The sequence below is a fragment of the Trachymyrmex cornetzi genome, unplaced genomic scaffold (assembly GCF_001594075.2).
Source record: "Trachymyrmex cornetzi isolate Tcor2-1 unplaced genomic scaffold, Tcor1.1 scaffold147, whole genome shotgun sequence".
Lineage (NCBI taxonomy): Eukaryota > Metazoa > Arthropoda > Insecta > Hymenoptera > Formicidae > Trachymyrmex > Trachymyrmex cornetzi.
The window spans coordinates 3680512-3707650 of NW_017296059.1; the positions used below are offsets into that span (position 1 = coordinate 3680512).

The 27139-nt window shown below is 39.3% G+C and overlaps 1 protein-coding gene and 1 long non-coding RNA gene across 2 annotated transcripts in view; one reads left to right on the top strand and one right to left on the bottom strand.

The window, feature by feature from the left end:
* Positions 1-1839: 1839 nt before the first annotated feature.
* LOC108757900 (T-box transcription factor TBX20) overlaps positions 1840-27139 on the bottom strand; it is a 70366-nt gene continuing 45066 nt past the window's right edge. The window contains 3 exon segments of the mRNA XM_018502591.1: positions 1840-2598; positions 23332-23408; positions 24539-24706. Of these exon segments, the coding sequence (XP_018358093.1) occupies positions 2199-2598; positions 23332-23408; positions 24539-24706 (645 nt within the window). The 3' untranslated portion in view covers positions 1840-2198.
* On the top strand, positions 11615-21295 carry LOC108757902 (uncharacterized). Its single transcript, XR_001939925.1, has 3 exons — positions 11615-11626; positions 17516-17518; positions 21198-21295. It is a non-coding gene; the product is annotated as an uncharacterized LOC108757902 (long non-coding RNA).

The following is a 27139-nucleotide window of genomic DNA, read 5'->3' on the forward strand; positions in this document are numbered from 1 at the left end:
CATATCCTGAGTCTGTATTCTTGAATTTATATTGCATATAAAAATCTATAATACGTAAATAGTATACAGTATTTTTGTACACGATATTTTACAAGAATAAGACCTCTTCTGCTAAATCATTCACACATACAGCGATTTTTTTTTTTCGTCGAAATTTATTATAACGCTGAAACGCTTGCGATTCTTGCGAATAAATTCGATTCTCGAGTATCCAAATGTTTAGATCCCGTACATCCCCTGTATATCTTTGGATATCTCAATATATGATTCCGTTGCTTTATGAACTCAATCCACAATCAGATTCATTCGAATATCGAGATATTTAGAATTTTGACATGAACGAATATGCACATAAATTCACGCATATCCAGTTCTGTAATTTCTCGGGATGCCTGATTCCATTGCACGTATTTGAATGTTTTTGAATAGTCCATGTTATTAGTACGAAACTTTACACTGTTAAATTCATTATATCAAATTATACTCAATTTGAGTATTTTTAACCATTTCTATAAATCGCCACTCCTATTCAATGTATCGTTAATTTGTTAAAATAATGGAGTTAAACAATTTAACTTAAGAAAATGTATTAAATTTGAGTCAAAGTTATTATATCAAAGTTATAATTATTTATTAAATGCGTACGTTAACATGAACGACATTTAACTTTGAAACTAATCATAAAAATTAATTAATTTACACTTTGACACGCATGGAAGTTGAAAATAATAAAATGTTATAAAATGTGTAACTCAAGGGATTGAGTTACCATTGCTCCTTTCATATCTAACAGTGCACCTGCCATCGATATGTTCGCCCCGTGCACATTAATGGAACGACATGTATACATAGAATTACATTTATATATTGTATCATATAAATATCTACGCGTTACATGCACCCACATACACACACACGCGCGCACACATACATGCACGCACGTACGCAAACATACACACCCTAGTACTCAGAGTGTTAATCTGTGATTAATTACACCCTGATGCTAGGGACATTCTTCTTTGGTTGCACCTGTGTGCTAAGGAAAAACACGAATGTTAAGAACACCACACACGCTTAAGCTCACAGTCACAAACGACATACTGCGACATCATTTTCAATTCCTCCCTTGTACATACGTGATATAGGACTAATTGTAAGTGACATCACAAAGAATATGAGGAATCAAAGAAAAATCATAGATTCGATTAATATTCTTAGTTCTTCTCCAAAAAAGTTTTGGTCTAAAAATGTAATAATATTAATTCCTTTAATAATATTTAATTCCTTTAACGAAACTATTAATATATTACTAATAAACAACATAATAAAATTATAATCTGTAACACGATAATAATTCTAAAAATTATTAATGAAACAAAAAAGGTACATTTATGTCAAACATCATGTTCCAGAAATAAGTACATATATTCAACATAAATTACCTTTTTTAACATATAATAATTACATAATATAATACTTAACAGAACTCTGAAAGATTAAAATTGAATTATTAGTTTAGTTATAATAGTTTCGCCTCTGATGTATATTATTGTTTTGAAACTATTTAGTTAAATAAATAAAATTTATGTCTTTCAGGCCATTGCACCAATGTTACTTTAACTTTAAGCGAGGCTTAAAATTCTTCCCCTTTATCTCTCTCTTTCTCTCTTTCTTTCTTTTGATTTTAAAAAGAGAGAGAGAGAGAGAAAGAAAAAGAAAAAGTGTTTAAGCCTCGTTTAAGTTAAACAATTGGGCCCCATAGGATAATATTTTAAAAATAATTCTTTAAGATGGCAAATAAGCTTAATTTTTCAACTTAAAGAATAATTAAGGCTCGAAAAAACATGTAATCATATCATACAATAAAGCTACATCCAGTGTATTTGCTCCAATTGCACAATTCAATATTATTCTATTATAATTTACAGTTAATAATCACTTTCATCCCGAATCCCATATTTGTTTATCACTGTAATAATAGTACAACGCGATGTCACTTACTCTATATTGCCACCCGTGATCAGATCTATCGACAATGATACAACGCGCGTATGTACACGCGCCATCGCGCTCCTGACGAAATAAAAACGTGTCAGGACAATTTCGATTTCAGTTCCGATGTCAATGTTCCATAATCACAGAGAGAGGGAAGAGGGATGATGCCGCAGTCGTCGAGTCGCCAGCGCCAGCGGGGATCGCTAATTAGGGGAGGGCGGGCGTGCCCGTAGCGGCGAGGGTGAGCTGGCCGGTGTTGGATAGGGCACGTACCTCAGGTTGGTGGGGGGCGAGGACCGTCGCGAGATCATCGCGACGGAGGGTGGTTGCCAGGGCCACGCCAGCGGCGGATATGGGAAACCGGGGGTGGCAGTAATAGCTGCATTGGAGTAGAGTGATGGAGAACTGGCTGCACCCCTGCCGTATAAGAGCGGTGTTGATACTGGCGCCAGCCAGGACGATAACGCGTGTCCGCCGCTCTCATGCTGTTGCTGCTGTTGCGCGGATGGCTGATGATGTTGCTGCTGCGGCTGGTGCTAGTAGATTCTTACGGGGGGTACGCCGCATCTCATCAGTTGCTGTTCCATAATCTCCATAGGATCTCTGAAATAGTAAGAGACAGAGGATATCGTTAGCGTAGAACAGATGGGTCAGATACGTTTGATGTCTAGGATAGATCTCTTAATTCTTTTCATCCTAATTTTGCATCGCAAGTAGAAAAGAATTTCTTTAAATTACTTTAGCTTAAATATAATCCTCGTATACAAGAACAAGTTGTATTAGATCGTTGTGTCGTAATATTTCAATCAATCAGAAGGATGGCAGTTTTCAGGGCAAACAACAAGACACTATGTGACTGGTCAGTCATAACATAATCTAAGTTTCAAATCGTAAGAAACAGAATTGAGCCATCGCCACTCAGTTATTGATTAACCTATTGCCTTATGACTTACAATTTTGACTTCTAATTACTGATAGCTTATTATATGTAGGAAACCTCCCTCAATAGATATTGAATAAAAAGTCAGACTCTTAAAATTATTACCCCTTTTTTTGAAATATATATTACAAATCGTAGTACTTCTGCATGCAATATCCAAATGTATTTTTGCCAAAGACATTAAGTAAGAGAGAAATCCTCACCGCTCGTCATTAATAATATTAACGGAATAATCGAATAGGCAGTCAGATAAAAGACTTCATTTATAAAATTTAGCACACAAGTCGTCTGGGAATCGGTGCTCGCTGGGCACCGGGATTAGATGAGAAACCGATCGAGCGGCCGCGCAATCGTGCGACCAAGAGGTCGCGATCCTGCACGCGGCGAATCGACCGAAACGGCAAAGATCGCGCCGGGCGAGCAAATAAATCGTCTGAAGCCGCGGGAACGCGAGACAGAGCGAGATAAAATCGTCCGTTCTTAAGGCGAGAGAGGCGGCCCTCGCCGGTCGGCTGATTAATCGATCGACGTTATCGGCATTAATAGCACTTAAAAGGGAGTAAATCAATGAGATTCCTTCACGGACACAGAGTCGACAGAGAGACAAGACATAGAGAGAATGGCGGGTAATTAAGATGAGCTTTCCTCTCGTAGAGAGACGTACGCACGAGATGAGGTAGGAGTGAGAGAGGAGGGCAACGACGATCGCGAGAATCTCTTTCTCCCCCAAAGCAACAAATGTGATGGATGATTTCGTGCGTTAGGCACGGGCTTAATTAGGGTTAATTACGCGCGATTGTGCGCGGACGCGCCTTCGTTGCTTCGTTACTATCGCGGCAGAAACGCTAACGAGCGGATTATTGGCTGATCATGGATGAAAACGCGTCGCGAATGGTGAGAGGGTCATTCTGTATCTCCTTCTTCCTCCTTTTCTCTTCTCTCTTTCTCTTTCTCTCTCCCTTTACGTCGACGATAATTAACGACCAAGTCTCATTGCGCACGGAATCACGGCGAGTCACTTCCTACTTTCGTGATTACGCGCGGGAGCGGCGTGTAGGGACACGCCGATTATCGGCCGGTCTATCTCAATTATTAAGACTTCATTACGATATCGCGAATCCGAGGCGCGAGGCGGCGCTTCGTAATTGCTTTCGATTTCAAGCCCGGCGAGGTAAGACCGATTGCGCAAAGCCAAAGATCGTAGGAGCGAATGCTTGATGGATTCTCGACTTAGCGTGGCCTGAAGGAGTCCCAGTCGTTTTCCGCCATTTAAAACGAACGAGTCGAATCGGGTTGACGCTAGATAGACTTTATTTCGTTCGATTAGCAAATCTCAAATCAATAATCCGCTTCGTTACTTGAGTTTTACATTCGTTTGATTTCTTAACTGATTGGAATGATTGGCCTCTTTCACCGTCTTCTTTCTGGCTTGTATAAATCCGTAGGACACTTAAAGAAAAACAATTTTCTATATTTTTGTCACAGATCTAATGTGCCCGTCAATAACACTCTTAGATATATTGTTTTGATTGTTTCAAATATTTATCATTATTTTAATTTTTGACCAACCTTTATTGGACTTATTAAGCCAAAGGAATTCTTAACATATTTAGAAACCAATCAAGGGAAATAAACTTATTTTCGGTCAAAGCAGATCTTAGTGCTTAAATTTAATCACTAATTGTAAGATCCGTTTTGATCAAAAATAAATTTATTTCTCTTATAATTGATTTATTCTCGTTGGCCTAATACGTATTATAATTGTTTATATTTAAAAACATATTCATATAATTTGAGACACCACAATGTTTATGTGAAATCAAACGTAGACATCTATAGTGCTATAGAACATTTTAATGTACAAGACCCAGGTTTCACGTAATTATACGGCGTTATTTCTATAATACACACATTTTTTTGTAATTTTTTATTTGTACTGAAGATGAACTAAATGTGAATAAAAATGTTTCATTTAGCCATTATATTGTAAATTAAAGTTATTATACACGAATAACCAGCGTCAGCTTGTAATGATAATGTAATAACATCTTGACAATTTTAGAAAGAATATAAAAGGATGAACCAAAATTTCAATGAATGTCAATAAATAATTTACCAAAAGTTTCGATGTCTACTTGATCTCACATCTTGACGAAGGCAGTGTCGATGGATGGCTGCCGGTTCTTCGCGCTTCTCGAAAGTCAAGTGGTTGAGAGACAACTTGATACTAGTATCCTGCCGGATAATTTGAGCATGGGCCGCCCACGAATAATACCTCTTATCGATCATCCAGTTCTGCGAACCAGCGTCCGTCGAGATATCCGAAGACGCCTTTATTCATAACTGGCGTTCGATAACTCAGCATTTCGTGCATGAAATAATTTAGGGGCGTGCATAATAAAAAGGTTCCGAAACATATTTGTTCCTGTCCTTAGAACTTTAGGCCATATCTTCAATCCACACTCTCGTGTATGATATTAATAATATACGAGAGTGTGAATTATATATAAATCTCATATATGATATAAATACACTTATATATACATAAGTTTAATCGTTGTAAAAGTAGTAATACAATAATAAAATAATCGTAAATTAATTGTTGTAAGAACTAGTCTAACATAATAAAATTTACATAGATTGTGAATACAATTAAAAAGCAAAATGTGTCAAAAAAAGAAACATGACAGATTATTATGACAAAAAATTATTATCTCATAGAAAGTTATAAAAAAGAATGTAGAAAAGAGATTAATGTTTCTCGAGTAGAAAATTGTTTGTTACGTCGAATAATCGTCATTCGTGGGGACATTCGGTGCGAATCACTTCATCATCTCGCGCGACCGACGTCGTCGGGATCATACAATTCAATCTCGAACGGCACCCGTAATGATTCTGTCTCCATGGATTGGAGCCGGGGGAGGGGCTAACTCTCGCGGGTCTAGTTACCCCGGAGGTCACCAGGGCAGGCGACACCCAGTCAAGGAGAGAAGGGTTCGTTCGGTAGTTGCGAGCCGGCACGTCGACGACGAGAGTCCCGACTCATAAGGTCGTAAAACCGTGGTGCGAGGGCGAGACAAAACCACCGTGACTGTGCGAGACCCGATCCACGAAAAATAAGAGAGTTGCGAGAAATGAGGTCTGCTAGAAGGGACTCAATCGCAACTATTCTAGCAAGATCTTTAATTATTCTATATCTTTATTAAAGTTCTCTATACGCGTATGTGTTATTTAGATGTGTGGGCGAAGTTAGGACATTTGAAATAATTTTAGAGAGAATTTTCTGAGTACATTAAATATGACGGCTAAAATATTGTAAACCATAGCATGCTTTTGGAATGAATAATTATACAAAACCGATATGTTGTTGGTATCCAAAGTTATATCATGCAAAAGCGTTTTTATTTTTCTCGTTATTACAAAAAAAATCGAGTTTAATCTTCTAGGATTAGTTCATTAGTAGTATTGAAGATGAAAATGTGTATGTAACACATTGAACACTAAAATATAGTATTTCTATAAAGAATATATATCGGTGTATGTCAATAGAATATATCAATAGATTCTTCATTTACAAGATATTTTTGAGTAAAATTAATAAAAAAAATTATTTTTAACGTCAAGACGATTTCGCCTCTGTTGGAATGTTAAGTTCACCGTGTATTCCTTGCAAAATGCAGTGGTAACAGCTATTACAGTGATAACATCCGGTGACTGCAATATTCTATCGCGTACAGTATTGATATCCGATGGAATCAAGAGACGGTGAAGATCTGAGGAAGTGAGATGGCGAAGGACAAATCAACCAGAAAGACCCACTCGCGAACTAAAAGACCCATTCTCGAGTCAGTCCGAAGAGCGCGACTATAAGCGGGGGTGGACAAGGGAACGCGGTGACTGCGGGAGCAGACGGTGGGACGTAGGGAGGCCCCGGGAACAATGGGTCCGGTGTGCAGTCCGCGTCTCGGTTACCATTCGGCCGTACCGCTTAGCACGTAACACGACACCCGAGGAGGCGCACGAGCGTACATACACACATCCTCGTACCACAAAACGCACACACAGACAAGGTGTACATGTACACACACGCATATATATACACTCAAGCGATGATACGTGGATGCATGAGAGTAAGCTTCGAGCGGGAAAGAGGAAGAGGCTGCGTGCAAGAGGAAGGAGTCTGGCCCTGGAGGGTGAAACCAGCGACGGGGGAGTGAGAGAGGGATTAGGAGGCCTGGGGCTAATCGCCGTCCACTCGGACGTGCCGGACCACACACCGGCGCGTCCGTCCGCGGCCATTCCTCTTCTCGTTCTCGTGAAATATCGCTGTCAAGGGCCCGAACTCTATTAGTCGAGTTCCGCGAGTATACTTGCCCGAGTACTTGCAGTGTATCGATTCGCCTGGATCGATCGTGATCCGAGATCCCGCGGATAGCAGGATCCCGTAGAGGAGGGTAGGGCGGAGCCAGTGATTTAGGCGGATCCCGAACGTGGATCTCGATCGCGATTACGCGAGTGCAGCTTGGAAATCTTAAATGTACGAAAGTGTCAAGACTCCGCGTGCCAGTCTACGGTCTCGCGTAATTTAAATGTAATTGTGTGTATTAACCTTTATTGTTAATACACACAATTAGATCATTTGTATCTTGCATTTCTTTGAAATACTAAGAGCCCAAGTTATATATCATTTTTAAAAATATAATTTATATGAACAGAACAATTTTACTGAACGATCTAAAATTTTGCTGGATACAGACCTGAAAAATAATTTTATTGAAAACTCAAACTGATATTGCTTATAGAATATCAAAATTTTTTTGCAGCATTACTTATCATTTTTTAGTTTCCAGCATAATTATTTTGATAGTCGAACAAAATTATTTTCAGATCTGTAAGTTATCCAATCCAGCAAAATTTTAGATCTTTTAGCAAAATCATTCTTTTTCTACAAATACTTTCTAAAATATATATAAAAATTATTTAATAATTTTGGTACAGACTTTGTAAAATTGATGAAAATTAACTTGGAACTCAAACGATTCATTGTATAGTAAATAGTGAATAATATATATTCAGCGTATAGTAAAGGATCGGAAAATTATATCATGTGTACTGAAGTGTTAAAAAATTACGTGTAATGTACAGATATACGTATTATAATACCACACACACAGTTTACTTGAAAGTTATGCTCTGTACATAGATGCACGAATACAAATAATATTCTCCGATAGTTATATAATTGTAACGAGGAACTAATTATGCGCTCATTTCAGAATAGTAAAGTTAAAATTTCGAAGGTGTCAGACAAGCGAAGGGTAAAGGATGTAAATCCAAGGCGCGGAAGATGTTACGTGCTACCACCATTTGCCTTCGGCGCGCTATCTCTCTTAGTTTCGAAAATAGCTTAATCACACGGGGCTTGTAGAAAAATCCAGAAATCAAATTACACTGTTCGTACACGGAGAGGAACAGGTAGGCAATCTCCATCGCACACAAGAGGGCTCACGCGCGTCGCGTGTTCATGTGTGTGTGCTGTGTGTATGCGTACGCAAAACGGAAATGACGCAGCGCGCCAGCAACGCGGTCTCCTGTGCATTAAGGCCCAGGCTGCAATTCACGGCGGAGTGTGCTAGCGCTGCGCCTCTTCCCGGCCTTGAATTATATCCTTAATGTTTTCATAAAGCTTCCTTATGTACAGACAATAAAAGCCCTAATTACAGTCGTTCGCCGGGCGAGAGAGCGGCCTCCGGGGCCGGCCGCCTATTACTATTCGCGCTATGCCGGGGCTCCCGTAATTGTTACACCGCGATAAATATTCCTCATCGATCTGACGAGTCTGCGTTTTCCCCCGTAATGGCGCGGTTACGGTCGAAACGTTCTAATTAGAGGCCACCGCCGTTACCCATTAAAATGTCCATGACGTTCTCGCGGCTACACCCCTCGAGTACCGCCGTTCAGGAGAGAAAGAGAGAAAAAGAGAGAGAAGAGGGGAGGAGGGAGGAGGGAGGGAGAGAGAGAGAAAAAATATTACGTGAAAAAAATAGCAAATAATCAATTTTATCAAAAAAATCCCAAAAACCCCCCCAAAAAACCCAATAAAACCCCTATTATAAAACCCCATAAAATGTGGGTTAAGCTTTTTTAAAAAAGCCCGGATTTTTTTCAACTCTCTTCAGCGAGTAATCAAAATCTGTCCAATCTGTCCAATCTGTCATGCCAAAAGCTAAAATCACCAGCATGACAAATCTGAAATTATTCGAAAAATAGGTTTATATACTTTGTTTAGCGAAAAATATAAAATTTATATTTCTCATCTCTCGACAATTGAATTTTACGACGACTATCCTTATCTTAATTATCAAATATAAATTTCTTGTCATTTATTGAAAATTATTGTTAAAAAGATTTATTAAGTGAAAATGGACTGAGAAATATGTTTAACATAAATGAGTTAAGAAGGCCATATTCGGTCAAGGCGAATTTTGGTGTTCAATAATATCTTTGAATCGGTCCATTTTCGTTTAATATTTATTTACATCACCTGAAGAAGATATGCGTTCTTCCTACATATATTAATTAGTGCAATTAAAAATCTAGATTATAAATATTTTTTCATTAATCATCACATAGACATCCCACGCGTAATTCGAGAGATTCAAAAATTTATGGCTAAGATGATTTTCGCAATAAATTATTTAGTGATTTAAAGACGCTTATGAGAGCATCAGTTAAATTGCATGTCAATTTAGTTTGTGATATTACATGCTCCAGCTTCAGTCTAAAGTTGTGTTTCAAGATCGATGAATAATCGGCATGTAGTTCGTTTGAACTACAAATTATAAAAAATTCACATAAAAAGATATTATTATTAGGCATCAAAACCCATCTCAAATATAGCCCTCTTCACTCATTTATGTAAAAAGATTTAGTTAGATGGAACTGGACAATCAACATTTTTATTCAATGAAGAATTCCTTCGAAAATATAGATTTTGAATTATGCATCTATTATATAAATTATTACTGTACTCGATGGATTCCTCTTATCTTTAATTGACGTAGAATCACACTAGTGTTAGAATTGGATAAGCTAGCCGACAGCTATAATTGAGAAAAAAACATTTCCTGGGCGTAATAAGCAATAAGACGCTTTTTATGCGTAATCGCATGTGCGTTGCGTCCGCTTCTCCGATCGAGAAGAGAAAGAAATAGAAATTGATCCGTGGAGAGTTAATTGGAGCAAAACTGACGGCGTCGTGACGGCTTTTAGCGGTTAATGGCCGCATCCGTAATTTTCGAACGTATCTGTTTCTTGTTCCCCGAAGCCGCTTTGACAAGGAAATATGGTATATTCTCGCATGCCTTAATGTCCCGTAATTTCTCTTGGAGCCCTTTTCTTGGCAACGTCGTCTGAGGGCCCGCGGTGCCAGTCAGGTGCTACGTGGGCACCGCGAAAGGGGCCCTTTTCGGGAAACGAAATCAGCCGTTCTTTCTCACGCGAACCTCCTTAAGTCCTCGATCATCGCGTATACAACAATAGCGTCTAGCAGAGTCTAACACTCTCAAAGAAGCCGTCCTTGCTGCTCGCCTTTTGCGTTGCTCTATCGCGTGAGCCTCAGCATAATTTAATTAGCGATCCAATTACACACGAGCCGCGCCCTATTCGCCTCGTCTCACGGCCGTGAGTTTACGCGTTTACGCTAATAATTCGCACATAATATTTGCACGCCGGTAGACTCCATAAGCGCGTAAATAATAAAATTACAGCCGGCCGTGGCATAAGAATGCAATCACTTATACGCGCCGATGATCGCCGTCGAGCCGATGTTAATTGCCAAGAATCGCTACCGGTGATTATATCGCGCACAAAGATTATCCTCGGTTAGTTACTTCGAATTAAACCCTGGTCCCGATTTTCAACGAACACTCGAATGCGCGCAATAAAATTTAATTTTCTTAATTTAGCGTTGATTATACAACATGATGCAAACACTTAAATATCTCTTCAAATTTTTGCCTTAAAATTCAGCATGATGTTGCGAGGAACATATATAATTGAAGTATTAAAGTGAAGAATAGGTACAAAACGCGTAATTATTATCTGATCTCAATTTAATGATAAAGTTAATTTACACGGTACTTCGTGCTCGACGATACTTTACGGCTTCCCTTAATTGATCATCTTTTTGACACCTAGTCGATAAATTCCCCAAAATCGCGCGCGGCGCGCTCAAGCAACGTGAAATGGCTCGCGATATTAAAGCGCAGGGAATTCCGTCGACCGAAGAGAGCCTGTTATTCTCCGTCTACCCCGGGGCTGACATAGGGCATTAGGTAAGTGGTAGATAATAATAGGTTACACCCCACTGATGGCCGAAGGTAGTTCATCGAATGCTGCGGTTTGGCTCATCTCGGTTCCTCTCGCACGCATCCCACGGGGACTATCAAGCTCCCTCGTGGAATGCTTTACCATTCTGGTGATATTACATGATTCGCAAAACGGGAATTAGCTTAGGACGAATGGAAGACAATGTTGCGAGTATAATCGAATGGATAATTCATTTTAATCTAAAACTAAAAGTTATAATAGTACTTTAACACACTTACAAAAACAGCTGCTTTTTGTAAGTTTTTTTTTTCAATCATAAGACTGTCGGTAGGGATTTTAAATCCATATATCTCTTTAAAGGTTAAAAAAGATTAATCTAAATTCCCATTTCCTCGACCATAAAATTAACTTTTTATAAGCGATTTTTTTAAAGCAAGGAAATATCAATTAGTAGGCTAAAGTCTATAATGTCTAAAAGAATTTCCTAACACTGTTTCCTAATAACATGTCTGAAGGTCGTTTGAGCTCACGGGACGATGTCTATGAAAAGGAGGTCGATTAAATTCGAAGAAAAAAAAAAGAGTAGAAATGAGGAAGCTACATTGGAATTATTGAGAGATTTATGACTAACAACTCCGCTCACAGTACCAACAGTGAGCGAGCTGTCGTCGCTCAGGATGAGACTTCGTGATGGCGGAACACGAAGAGAGGTGAAAAGCAAAACGCATGAAAAAGAAGGAAGCTGGTTCACGGGCCGCGTTGAATGTCTCTTCGAGCGACGTATCGCGTGAAGACTTCGACAAAGGAAGAAACCGACGATGGGGAGAAAGAAGAGGTGTGAGGTTGAAGAAGTTCCGCGGATTCTTCCTTCGACATGGAATGCTGTTAAGGGAGAATATTAGAAGGTAGATGAAAAAGAGGGGAAGAAAAGTGCAAAGAAAGGCAGAAGCCGCAGAAAGAGATACTAAAGAGAGGAGGAGGAGGAGGCAAAAGAGGAAGGGTATAACGCGAATTGGGGAGAGGCAAAGAAAAGAATTACAGAAAAGGAGAATGAGGCGGGAGAGAGTCGAAGATAAAAAAGAGAGGGGAAATAGAGAAGACGATGGTAGAGAGCGAGGTGAAGCGAAGTGCGGCGAAGGGGGGGCAAACGGGTAGAGAGCGAGTGTAACAGCGAAGAAATTAATAGCCATAAAATATGAATAGAAATTAGCAGGTTCGGGGTGGCGTGACGCGTTTGCTCGCTCATTTCCTTTCGGCGCGTTGAAAAACAACAAGACAACACAAAATACGGTCGAGCCTGTAATTTACCCGGCTGCCGCCGAGCGGGCCGACGCGCGATCGCCGCCGCGTCGAACGAGCGAGTGTGCGAGTGCGCGCGAGTACGCGCACATACGCACACACGAGCGAACCCGCGCACAGAAAGGTACGCACGAGAACGTTAACGCCCGAGAAGTCAGAGCTCTAGATGCGAGTAGGAACGCTCGTGCATGTGTATATAGGGATGTGGGTACATGTGTATATGTGTGTGTACGAGGGATGGGAGTCTGTCGGTGGTGCTCGCAAGCTCGGGCCATCATCGTCGTCGCACAGTAGGTATGGTAGGTAATGATCCGGTAATGACCCTGACGCCTCGGATAGCCAGCCAGTCGATATATGGTGGAGTGTGCGTATGCGTGTGTATGTGCGAGTGTGTGCGAGTTGGAGCCTTCTCTCCCTGCTCCGCCTCCTCCCTCCGTCCCTCTTGCTGTTTCTTCTTCCCGCGGGTACCCCTGACCGGGCCTAAAGCCCCGATGATGCACGGCGAGACCTTTGTTTTTGCGTTTTAAACGGCGGTTATTAGCTTCGTAGCAGCCACGGCCACTGATGCTGCCTCTCCACCTCCCGTGTCTTCTCTCGCCCTCTCCAGCTCCTTCCTCTTCTTCTTCTACTTCGTCTTCTGCGGAGTCTTTTTCATCTTTCTCCATCGCCGTGCCCCGCGACTCGCTCTGTCCGTCTCCCTCTGGCACTTTGATAATGCGGCCCGCTAATGGGCCGGCAAGGAGACTGGCGGTATCGGTTGGAGGTGTCTGCGTTGTCGGGGTTGATGCTGGTAGTTGTGTCGAGGAGGTGGATGAGAGAGGGAGAAAGACGGAGGGAAGGTGCGAGCTGTGAAGAAGAGGTAGGCCGAGCGAGACGAAAAAGATAGAGAGACTTTGCGAGGAGAGGAGAGGTAGAGGAGGAAGAAGAGAGCCAGAGCGGCAGCGGTAATGACAGGCCGTCCGCTCTCGAAGCTAATATAGATGAATGCCCTGCCCTCCTCTTGCCCTCCGGAACCGGGAGAACTTGGAATCGCTCTCTTTCTCCTATGTTACCACCCGTTTCTTTCTTCGGGGCGCTTCCACGGCGAGCCGCGAGCCCAAACGACCGGACCGAGATGCGACTGGCACGGAACTGTGCGCGAGTAGCGACCGAAATATACGAGATACTCTGGCGAATGTGTATCTCTTAGATGCAACCATTAAAACGTAACACATGGTTGAACGTTGAAAATATAGATTGATCACATTCATGTTCGAAGCTGTTTTCCCAGAGTTTGGTCCCAAAGATTCTACAAGGTTTAGCAAATTTTAATACAAAGTTTTCTATTTCAATATAATGCTAAATGATGTTTTCTATAATAATTCTGACAAGTTCAGGAAGTACAAAAAGAAGGAAAGAAGTGAACGTCAACATATAGTTTATCTGCTATTTGTAAATAGTTACATGGATAATTAAATCATCCCTGCACTCATATAAATATTGAAAATGTGTTATATTTTCAATCAATATTCAGAAATGTTTCCTATTTTGAATCTGATCACCAGTTTTCAATGTTAGACTCAGCAAAAATTGCAACGTTTAGGCAAACTATATAGGATAATACACTTTACAACAAGTTCAAATATCATCGTTTCAAACAACACTGAATAACTACGTACAACTTCAGTGCCTACTTTCCCCCATAGACCTTAACGACTTTGCCTAGTCCTGAACCATCAATCTGTACCGTAAAACGGCGCCTCTCAGCCGCCATCGCGCTTTCGCAAAGGCAGCCGCGATTCCGCGATCCTCGGCTGTCCGTGCTGATGTTTTCACGACGTTGACGGCAGTGCCGTGCGCGCCGCGAACACGTACGCGAGGAGGAGACCGAACACACGTACGCGAGAAGGGAAGGCAGAGAAAAGGGAAAGAGGGAGTGAAAGAAAGAGGGCCGGAGGGGCATCTATCTATCAGCGCCGGCGTGAAGTGGGCGGGTGCATGCGCCGTATTGCTCCGTACGGCCGCTCTCTCATTAACTCCGGACGCCGCCGGAGCGGCGCATCCGTGTACGGCTAACGTGGAGGCGACTGCCGGCGTTCCTCATCGGGACGGAGGGATCCGACCGTTCGCGCTGGACCCTCTCGATCTTCGCGGCCGTACGTGCTTATCTGGAGCGAGTACGGCAATGACCGGTGTCATCGGCTGATGGAGAACGCGAAGACGCGCGCAAGTTCTTTCAATGTCAGTAACTTCCGCCCAGAACGCTCGCTCTCGTAATCTCTCTTCTCCGACATTCCAAACGCGCCCTTTCAAAATTACATTACTACTCAAAAGTATTTGTTTATTCCGATTTTTGTACGCCTGAATTTCATTTTTCTATACTCAAAGAAAAAGTCGTAATATAATGGCAACTATGTGAATGATACTATACAAGTTTCATATTAATGTACATAGTTGAATGAACTATTTTATAGTTGCAACTGTAAAATAGTTTATTCAACTACACACACATATATAATATATATAAAACCTGCATAGTTGTTACTCTCTATAGGAGACCCTCAGTAGGAGTCTGGTCACTCAAGACAAATATAGCGGCAATATTTGACTATATTGTAGAATATATACATAGACTTCTGTAAACTTTATGTGACTCATTCTATATCCTTTACAATACAGAGTTATATTTGCCTCAGATGTGAACAGATGGTGAGCAATAGGTTATTGAATACGTCCAGACTCTTACTTAAGGGTCCCTAGTTGTCACTTACGTGACACCACTTGTCTTTGCTGAGTGTAATTCTACTATTCTCTTTGCATAAGTAAATTGCTATTTTAAACCTTATTTATTATTAAACCTAACATCTAGAAGATTAAGATAGATTGAAAATCACTCTTCTTTATTTAATTAAAGAAGACAGGATGGGTAATACTTTCGAGTGGTAGCGTTATGTTTGCACAACATCGTCATCTCCAGGTTTGTAGATTGCTCACATTTCTAACGCAGCATTATCTGGAGTGAGTTAACATATGGCGCATTGCAATTTCAATAGCCAGAAAATATCGATCAACCCATGAATTTTTACAACCATCGAACGCGCAGCTTCGAAAACGTAAATCACCTTGATTCATAGATTGCTAAATGTTCCTAATATTCGTATACTTTTAGATGTACATAATTCCGGCACGTATCTATAGATTACTAGACGACGTATTCACAGAAGGTGTTTAACTGCTCAAGGGTATAAATTTATACACTTACAAATTACCGTGTCTATAATGTTGTAGTGATGCGTATATAAATCTTTCCCTTTATTTTTTTGAATATATGTATACACTGAGAAAAAAATGCTGTTGATTCAATTAAAGTCTATATTACGAGCTGTCACTAACATAAGTGATTAATTCATGTATATTTTTATTGACACAAAGGCATAAATTATTATTTCAATAATCAAATCTTTATATCAGTAAAATATATGCATGAATTAATCACTTATGTTAGTGACAGCCCGTAATATAGACTTTAATTGAATTAACAGCATTTTCTTTTCAGTGTATTACTGTAAACAGAACAACATAATTAACTTGAAATTTCTAAATTTTCGCGTCTTTGCATGAATGAATATTTATCAACAAGCATTGCTAACTTGAATGGTGAGATGGGGAACTGATAAAGAACCCGCATCGAATCACCGGATCCCAAATTAGTTCCGCGATAACGCGACCACCCGGAATGATTTTCGTCTATCGATAATTTCTGATCAGTTATGCGTATGCTAGCACTAGCTACGAAGCGTTACTTCAACTAACAAAGTTGGGATCCCAATTGGGCACACCTAGTGCCAGGAGCGACAGTGTTATCGGAGTATTGGTGATCCTAAGAGATTTTATCGACGACAGTCCCACGGTAGTCTATCTCGAGGGAGTTTTACGGGGACGTTTCCACGTGTAGTAATTTCGAAAAATGAGGGGGGGAGGGTAGCAGGAGACGTATAATTCTCGATAGGTCGGAACTCAACGACTTCGATGGCGGTGTTCTCTTCAACGGAATGCAAAGTGGCGAACCGATCGACTTTTCGAGAGCTCGAGATAACGGACGAGTCTTAGAATGACGATGCAGGATTTAGGCGGCCGCCTGTTAGGCAGGTGCTGATTTGGGGAGGATCGTGGTGTGGCAGTGATTCCGGGACGAGATCATGCCCGTTCAACCAAGATGCGGAGTCATTAAAATGCACACGTAGCTCGTTATTCGATTCGCCGTGAAATCGTCCCAATGGAACGAAAATAGGTACGTGTGCGTAAACAAACCGATTGTAAAGGCTATATAATGGCACACAAAAAATTTAAGCGATAAACAAAGTAACATTTTGGACATTCTTACGTTCTTTACTGATTGGTCGACTTGCTTACTACCTACCATCTTACTGTCTTACATTTTTCTGTAGGTATGCTATGGGCTTAGGGCTGTCACACACATTTTCTGTAACAGTAATCGTAAGACATCCTATAAGACTTAGCCAAATAGAATTGAAAATTTTTTAGAATTCTTGACTGTGATTGGCTAGTTTTTACGGTACATCTAACGGTTACTGTTACGGAAAGAGTGTGTGCGGCAGTCGTAAATAGTTCTCACGGTTATCCATTGTCAGATGGAAAAATAGCTTTGTTTCCATTGTCGTATGAAAATTAGCTTTGTTTTCATTGCCAGATGGAAAATTAAAACTGTGTTTCAAGACTAATAAATAGTTGGCGTGCAGTTTATTTGCATTGAAAATTGTATGGTTCACACAAAAATTTTATTAGGCACCCGTTTTACCGAAAATATAATCTTTTTCATTTATTTATATCGAAAATTAATTTGTTATGCAATGTATTCGTGAACTGCAGGTAGTACAATCAAGAAAGGAGTGATTCTACATGAAAAGATAAAAAGAAAACGACTAAAATTTTTCAATTAAATTTTCCAAGAAAGTCGACTTTAAATATTCGCCGAGTAAGGATTTAATTGATGAATTAGAACAGTAGAACTAATAAAAATATATCATTATTACTACTTTTTAATTATCAATTTTATTATATAAAATTAGGAAATTATTTACTAGAAATTTTTTAAAATTCGGGAATATCTATATATATATAAGTATTCAAAGATATATATATCACAATTCCATTGCTTACGAGTCCGAGGATACGGCGAAGAAAAAGCAATAAGATCCTTTATGTTTGCAAAGTTCAGGAGCACGAGTCCCCTAAAATCTGAAAATAATTGGTAGAAAAATAACGATCCCTAACTCGTGCTCCAGAGGTCTTAGGGACAGACCAAGGATTTTAGCATTCACGGAGCCCGGGGACCATTACCATAAATTTATCGCGACCTTCGGTGTTTGCATCCTGCGATCCTTGGACCTGCGTTTTCCGCCGACCTCCCACGCACGCCTCCTTTTAATAGAGAAACGGCATAAATTCGCTTTGATATACGTCCAGGTCGGTAGCACTCGTATACATACATGAAAATATCGCGCGTACGGTCCGATCCATCACGGAACTTCTTTCTGCCGCGCCACGCGCAGATCGTTCGAGCGGCGAGCATACAGCTCGCGAGTGGGAAGATCGCGCGCTTCGGCTATTAATAATCGTAAACGAGAAGTTCGCGTGTTTTTGCCGGACGCGCTACGCGCAACTTAATTTTTTAACGATCAGCCCGGCGATGGGGCGCGACGGAGAAGTGCGCGGGGCACGGAGAATCGCCGGGGAGAATTGAAAAAAAAAAAGATACACGAGACGATAATCCGATGTGCATACTTGACAATAAACGCAGCACCCGGGAGAAACGCATGGTGCTGTAATAATATTCGCTCCAAGAGCGCGCAGTGAGACGACGGTGCTGAAATCGGTCCGTAATTAAAAGCCACGTTACTTTTATCGTTGTCCCCCCTTCAGTGCCACCCCAACTGGACCTCTTTCCGTCGCCGCTGGCTGGCTCGTAGATTTTTCTCGGTCGATTGCCTCTTCGCACCATGGACTGACTTCTTCTCGCGGCGAGGCGGTTATCGGGCCGTTCGGCCTCATTTAATAAGTAAGAACGACACGCCGGTAGCCGAGCGAGCATCGACGCGAGCAACGCCCACTAAATTGTTAACGGCGTCGACTTGCGGCGATCTCTCGGGGATCGCGATGCAGGGTTTTTATGCAAATCGACTCGTATATGTATACGGTGTGTCCGCGAATCGATAACGGACACCCAATAAAGTCGTCTCTTCCCTCCCTAATGCGAGCTTCTCGTTCTTCGCTCCGTGTTTCAGGATCGTTCTCCGTTACTTCGTTCTTGTACCCCTGCTATTTAATCTTGAATAAACGTTGTGTAATTCTTATGTACGTTTCTACCAATGTAGATTAACTTCAATCTCGCGGTTTAACTTGCTTTCTTTATATCTTTATATATTCTTATCTCGCGAGTTCTAAGAATTAGAAAAAGATAAAGAGTAAATTAAATCGAGATTTTAGTTTACATTGATAGAAAGGATATTAGAGAGATTTTCTGTGTTAGGCTAATGTTCGCTTTATGTCGCGTCTATTTGATTATGCATTTGTGACGGAAGTACGTTGTTTGCGACAAGGTAAGAATTAAGAGATAGACTTTAACTCAGACTTTTCAAAGTCTACAATCTGAAGTCTTGACTGAAAATCGCAAGAATTTAGGTGCCATTTTATGTTTGGAATACATAATTTTGAATTAAGCTGTCAATATTTAATAAACAAGTCTTAAAATTAATATATGCGGAAGAGAATTAATAACTGAAACTAAAGATGGTAATACTTGATCCTGGACGTCCAATATTATTACAATATTAATCATCCGAATGATATATTGAGCTTCCTAACTACATATTTGCTTTGAATTGCCTAAAGAAGGCATCAGTAATGTTGTACAAAATAATAGCATAACAATATTAACCCTTACCATACCATCTACAATTTGGTGCCTCATCCATACCATCAAGGGTCACTTCAAATCTTTTCGTTTTTTCACCTTTTCAAAATAATAAAAAAAGTCTCTAAAAATTCATCAACATACTTTTAACTTTCTAGAATAAATATTGACTCTTTATTTTGGAAAATAATAAAATGTAGTATAATTTATAATTACCGAAAGACTCAAAGAAACTTGCACGAACAGGAATCGCTCGGTCACTAGTTACCCATATTAGTACGGTAAGGGTTATAAACTTAATTCAGAATTATTTATTCCAAACGAAAGACGGGAATCCGTTGATTATTGTTAGTTAAGCATCTGGGAATTGCTTAGGGTTTGTACAACCAAATTTTGGTTCGAAATTCTATATGTATTTAAGTTATACTTGTGTTATATCCAAGGTATCATGCACGTTCTCCTGAAATAAGTTGTGGTCTTAGAGTATTACTATAAACTGCATCTCTTTTTTTTTCTGCTTTTTCTCTCTTTCTCGAACGCTCTCATTTCTTATTTGTTCTTCTCATCGCTTTAACGATCGCGAAACCGTTCGCGTACCTGTCGTGAAACACCTGTCTCGCGAGAAGCGAAACGCAATTAAATTGTTTATCCGATCGTAATGAGGCGGTAATCGCGACACTTAAATACCGTTAGGGTTTTCGGTGCCAATCGAGAGGGTCATTAACGATACGACAGAACGGTGGTGTTCAGCTAAGTTTCGCGGATTTTTCAGAAGCCGGCCGAAAAACACGGTCGCATTAATTGCGCGAGTTACGAATGGCGGTGTTCTGAATTATGATCTTAATTAATCGCAAAACGATCTTGCACGGGAGATAGGTGCCATGCCCAAACCGGGAGTTTTCGTGAAAGTGGCATCCAGCGGCCCAGCTGCGATCACGTGCAAATTGGAAGAGGCGTGACGAGAGTCCTGCCTCACTTAACGCGCGCCGCGTTCCTTAATATATTTCTGAGGATCGGTGGGCGGTGCGAGAGCACCAGACGGTTTTTCGTAAAATATGGTACCGAATCCGAGACCCCGCGACCGAAGCCCCTGCCTTCTCTCAGGGCGGGCTAATCAATTTTTAAACGCAAGGCTGTAGCAAGAAGCCGGGAAATCGAACATAAAATTCTCAATCTTGATACGGTGGCTTATAATTTACAACAATACGAGAAGAGATGCGTCCGTCTTACGCTAGTTTCGAATTATGTTAATTTTATATTAATATACATATTACAATCAAAATTAAATTGAAATTAAAATAAATCGATTATCCATATTAATTTGTTTTAATGCTCTATCTCTCTTATTATATAATTATATTTTATATTTATTACATGTCTGTTTTTCTCAATTATCTCTTTATATGTTATGTTTACATTTTGAAATTACTTTTAAAGATTTTAGAATCCTCTAGAATCATATAGAAAAGATTTTGCAATCTGAATTCTCTGAAGATCAATCAATCTTGAGGATCCAAATTGATTCTTTCTGTAAATAAGTGATTTCTTATGTTTGTTTGAATCCTAAGATTTAATGGTGAATATTTTGCTGAAATAGTGATGAATTGCATCAAGCAAAAAAATAAAATAAACGATTGAAATGCCATTTTATATACAGGCACAATGAATAACATTGATAATCGATTAATCGTACAATCATCTGTTAAGAGGATCCTAAAGCGAAGCTCGAACTCCGACGATGTCACCAGAGGTCGCTGTTTTTCAAGCGTATCGACATGTCTTTATATACTACCACACCGATATCTCACGCAACCTACGATACACGCAGTTGTACGTTCGTGTCAATTTTCGTATAACAAATTCGTTGCGATAAAGCGCCTAAGTCTAATTCTAAGAATTCGACGTTATTTGTTCATGCAAACTATGTGTTTGTGGATTACTATTTCGTAAGTATAGGTTACAAAACTTTCGTATCAAGCAAATGTTGTCACAATTTGATAGTTTGAGACGCCATGTTACAAGAAATGGTAAAAAATATATCAATTTTGAAATTTTTGGTCGTTCTCGGCATAAACTCCACTTCACAAACACGTATTAACGCATATACTTTAATCCTGGAAAACGATTTTCGAATCTGTGAAAGAGAAAAAAAAGTATTTGTTTTTTATACAAAAATTATGTAATTTAGTCGGTAATACAGACAACTTTAGGATCCCCTTAACAACGGAACGTCGGCATCAAAGATGATCTTGCAATGACGGCGGCACTGAACAAAAAGAGTATGCATTCGCATATACATAAATATATATATTTTTCCGTCACGCGTGTATCCGTCTCGTAGCCGTAAACGCGGAAAGGAGAGAGAAAGAGAGAAGAAATGCAGGTTTGAGCAGGTGTGTCGTCATTCGTGCAGATAAGATGATCATGGATAATTCGGAATCGGCCGCGTGCGCGCGCTCATTTCGGTGCCGATCTCACTTGCTTCGACGTTTAACGTTGTTGTAAATTTCCGCCTCGAACGCGAGAGATCTAAGCGATAATTTAGCCTGCGCCGTGTGCGATTAAGTGCCGACGTTCTAATGGGATGTAATGATCGGCCATGACGATCGAGAAGAGCCGCGTGTCGATAGGTCGGATCCTCGCGATGCGAAACGCGATGCAAGAAACGAGCCGGATGATCGCGTAAAAACTTGTCCCGGAAATATAAAATGGCGGAATGCTAGTCAATTGAACGCGACGTATAATATTAGAAAGAGACAAAAGAAAATAAACAGGAAAGTTCCCTGATTTGCAGGAAAAAAGTTAAAAAAGTTATTCAGTTTATCCTTTTGATTTAGCTATTAAAAAAATTAATATTTTTAGAGAGAAATAAATTATCAGTAGCAATTTTATATCTCGATTGGGATTATTTTGCCACTTTTTCGTATTATAAGAGCTTACTATATAAGTATTAGTGTTTAAATAAGACAATAGTAATCAAATTGATCAAATAAACTCTTTATTAAAAAAAAAAACAAAATAAATATTTTTAATAATAAACTATGTAATTAAATAAATTTTGTGTAAAACTTTTATTTAAAACTGCAGCAGAATATGATAATTTCGCTGCATAAATCATTATAAGCCGATTTATTTGTTTTGTTTTTTGCATTTGATTTCAAGGCCTATTTACGATCATATTTTTTTTTGTTGATATTAGCTTTTTTGACTGATGTTTTGGTTTTTAGCTGATGTACAGACATCTTTAAAAACCGACTAATAATTAATCAACCTTTATCGCACGTTGGGACTCCTTCCTCGTTCGTAATTTCTTTCGAGCGTTTTTCGAGAGCAATTAATTCGTTCGTAGATCCGAGGATGATTCGCGTGAGAAAAAATCAAGGAAATTGTCGGCTGGATAACGTATGCGCTGACACTCTAATCGCGTTTTAATTAACCCCTTCCAGTAGGACGTCGGCGCCGTGCCGACACGGGAGTTATAGATATTTCATTCGAAAATATAGGTTTTAATTTAGCGGCCGCTCGATCAACGTCCGGCCGTTATAAATGGACACTATGATTGCTCGTTACACCGCTATGCAGAAAAGCGTTCGCCGGGACCGAACGGTTTGGAACTCCCTGGCGAGGAGAGACGGTTGCGGCGCAAACAGATTAGCTGCTAGGCCAGCTGAAGTATATTTTAATCGAGTTTCGTGAATTATTATTATTATTCGATCAGTTATCGATATAACGCCGGCGCGAATTTCAAACCTTTCTTAATTCCTTAATTAAATCTCTTTTCATCTCCTGAATTCTGAATATAGAATTGAGAAAGTATTACTGTCTTGTGTTTTCTACGAGAGCTTGAACTTACCGATCGAAGTCTGTGAGTCTTGATGAGTCCCTAAAACCCTTGGCGAACGGATTACTATCGATCTTCAATCTTGTTATCTGCAAGAAACATATTCTTCATTAAGTTTGATATTTTTTTCAAGATTTTAAATAATATTTAAAATTTTAAAAATGTGGAGAAAAAGATTTTATATTATAAGAAAAGAAATATTTTATTATTATGCATAAATCTTAATCTGAAGTTGCTGCTAATTTTAATAGTTTGCATAATAAACTTAAAGTTTGATTTTTGCAAAGCGATTGAAATATATATGAGAATATGAAGGTCAAAATAAAGATTGTTATATGCTGTTGGCTGACGAAAACTTAGGCTGATATTCATAGTCGATTCTTATATTTAAAACTGTCTTAATACAATCTTGAGATGTCATAAGCTAATCACAGAACCGTATTAATATCTTAAGATATTAATTATATGATAGTTTTAAAATAAGAACGAACTATGAATATCAGCTTTAGTATAGTAACGAAACGTATCACATTATTGTTTTCTTTTAAGAGTGAATACATTTTTACGTTTATAACGCCCTTATAAGCTTGTTATTTAAGTCTCATTTCTTTCTATTAATATTTTATTATTACATGGTTAAAAGTTTTTAATAAATAAAAAATGAAAGAGACTGTCACTTCTAATATGGGGTGCGTTCCGATATTCACTGCCAGTGCTAAAAATCTATAGCGCACGTAACGTATAACGTAACGTATAGTTTCAGCACTGGCAGTGAATATCGGAACGCACCAATGATGAACAGAAAATCTTTCTTTTTAACACACTAGAACCGCGGCTATGCCATTTTTAACTCATCTGATAGTTCTTTTTTTTTTTCAATTAATTTGAAATTGCACGCGGAGCTTTATATTTTTGTGACTTTTCATAAATAATGATTATAATTAATTACAAATAATTTAATTTTTATGGTGACCTTCTCTCGTGATCATCCAATAAAAATTCAGATTTACCTTGAACCGAGATTAGATTAATTATGTAATGCGATTTTAATGTTAAGCAATACGAAAAAAATCGCAGATCTCAAAAACTAATTCAAAAATCATAACCTCAATTTTGCGATTCAAATATTCAGCAATCTATTCGAATAGTTCGTGTTCGTTGAGAATTAACGTTGGCATTGTATAATCGACTGTGTATTCGACGAGACATCTGGACTCACCAGCTGATTCTGATACGCTGTGACAGCGGTGAAAATGGCCTCCGGAAAGATAAACGTCTTATACTCTTCCTTTTGAAGGTCGGTGATGTGCAAGCTGCTGTCGTCGGTGTGTCGACAGCGTATCAAGTGTATCCTCGGTTGATACCTGTGCATCGAGTTCAGTACAATCTGCAACAACGAAAAGATCTCCCGTTTGATTATTGCTCCTCCCGACGGGATTAAGCGCGAAAAATTGATTTCGCATTCTTTTCTTCAATGAATTCCGTGAGCGGAATTGCGCGGCTTGTATCGCGATACCTCCAATAACAATAAAATACGATTATCACCGCGATCGGCGACGATATTCCGCGCGAACGCACGCCTTAAGTCGCCGATTATCGTAAGTTACCGGGTAATTATTTAGCTTATATGTCTCCGTACTTAATATATTTCGTGTCCAAAGGTGAAACGCTGGGCTCCAGTTATCGCAAGTAGATTATCAGCGGAAGGTAGGACGCCTCTACCTTATTCGCCTGACTTTTACGTTTCTAGAAATGGGTCACAGCGGGTCCATAGTGTAATCTTCCTAATGGACACGAGAGATAATAAATACAGAGGTAGAGAAAACTTGTATATAACGACGTAGCAACATGGAGTACTCACTATCGTTTAAGCCCGGTTTAACGAGAATTCATTTCGAGCTAAACTTTAACTGCAAGATCCATTCAAAATTAAGCTAGAGCAACCATCTTATTGTTATCTGTCTCATGTACATTGAGAGAAAATGACTGCAATTATTATAATTCATATATAGTCATTTTTAATGTCGACTATATGTACGAGTATATTTTTCGATAAAACTAAAATATAAACATTATTGCTAACATTATATATAGCAGTAATAATTTATACAAAATTTGAAGAAGTAAAAGTGGAATCAATAAATTCCAAAATGAAACGATCCAAAATTGTACGGATCTTAAAAAAAATTGGAGTTAAATGTTTAAAAATTTGAAAGCTGAAATGATTAAAACGGTTTTTTTTTGAAATTTAAAAAATTTACGATATTGAGTATTAAATACAATGAGATTATAAAAATAAAGCTCCATTTAACAAGCATAATTATTTTACGATGCAATTACAGTCACAAATACCGAATATTTTTTTCTCAGTGTAGCAAAACTTGTGATTCGGGAGATTCTCTTAATTCGCGATATGAGTTAAATAGAAATGGAAGCGATCGCGTCTCGTTATTGCGCAAGTTTTTCTCAAATATCTCAAGACTGGCGTGTCATTTGGAAAAGTCGCGCAGATAGGTGGGTTAAAGTTTCAAGTGAGATTCCCATTTCCAAGAGAGAGAGAGAGAGAGAGGGGGGGCTCTGTCGCAGGTAGATACCGTAGATAGCGCGTGGCGCTACAGCCGGGGCGAAGTCCCGTATCGATTTCCTGTCCGAAACAATGTGGCGCGACGAAACAAATTCCCCGCGACGGTATCATGTAACGCGCGAGCAACCGCGCGCGCATCGCGTTCCGCGTTACCTCCGCCTTGCCATTTTCGAGGGCAATCCGCGCGACGGGACATACGAAGGTGATTAGAATCGGGGGATGGTTTGGATTAAAATTAACTCCTGAGAGGGAGAAGATAGAGAGAGAGAGAGAGAGAGAGAGAGAGAGAGACAAAGAGAGTAATTAGACATTGAAGATTAAACGTGATACTCGCATCTTGTGAACCACGAGAATATCCAAACTACGCTTTCGAGTAAATTATACGGAGTAAAGCGGCCTTTAGACGATCAATATTATTGTACAATATTTGATGTTGCACAATATTATAGATCGTCTGGAACCTCAATATAGCCTCCAGACTCCCTATAGAAATTTCATGTATTTTTTAAGCAAGACTTTTTTAGCAGCAATTATTGGACAATTGCATTAACTCTGTCTGTAACCGAAACTTATTGTTAGGATCCCATTCAAGATGTAACTCTTTGCCTGTAATTACTACGCACAAAAGATCCGCAGAATGAATCCACTTTTACTGAAGAAAAACAAGTGGACTACGATAATAACCATTTATATAAGTACGTACTTTTATCAAGAAAACTGCTTTAACTTTTGAATAAAAATTATTAAATTCTTATTCATTTTTTACGCAATATTCTTACAACTAATACAATAATAAAACGGTAAGGAAGAGTCTAGGAAAACGGCATACATTTCTATCAAAGCTGTTTGTCTTGAATTGTTTAAAGGGCATCAATAATATATATTGTACAAAATAATCGTACAATAACATTGAGCATTTATGAGTCATTTAGGGCCACGGCGTGTAGAGAGGAATCACAAAATTAAAAAAGATCGTACGTATCACTCGTGCATGAATTTGTATAAATACATTTTTGGAAACAGATGTGGATTCAATAAACCTCGGGACCGTGGACGGTGGGCTAATTACTGAAATCGAGCCGGTCGGACGGGCTCGTTAGCATACATCGGGAATGATCCTAGAACGAGAAGCAGTCTCGCAACAGACGGAGGCGAGAGAGAGAGAGAGAGAGAGAGAGAGAGAGAGAGAGAGAGAGAGAGAGAGAGAGAGAGAGAGAGAGAGAGAGAGAGAGAGAG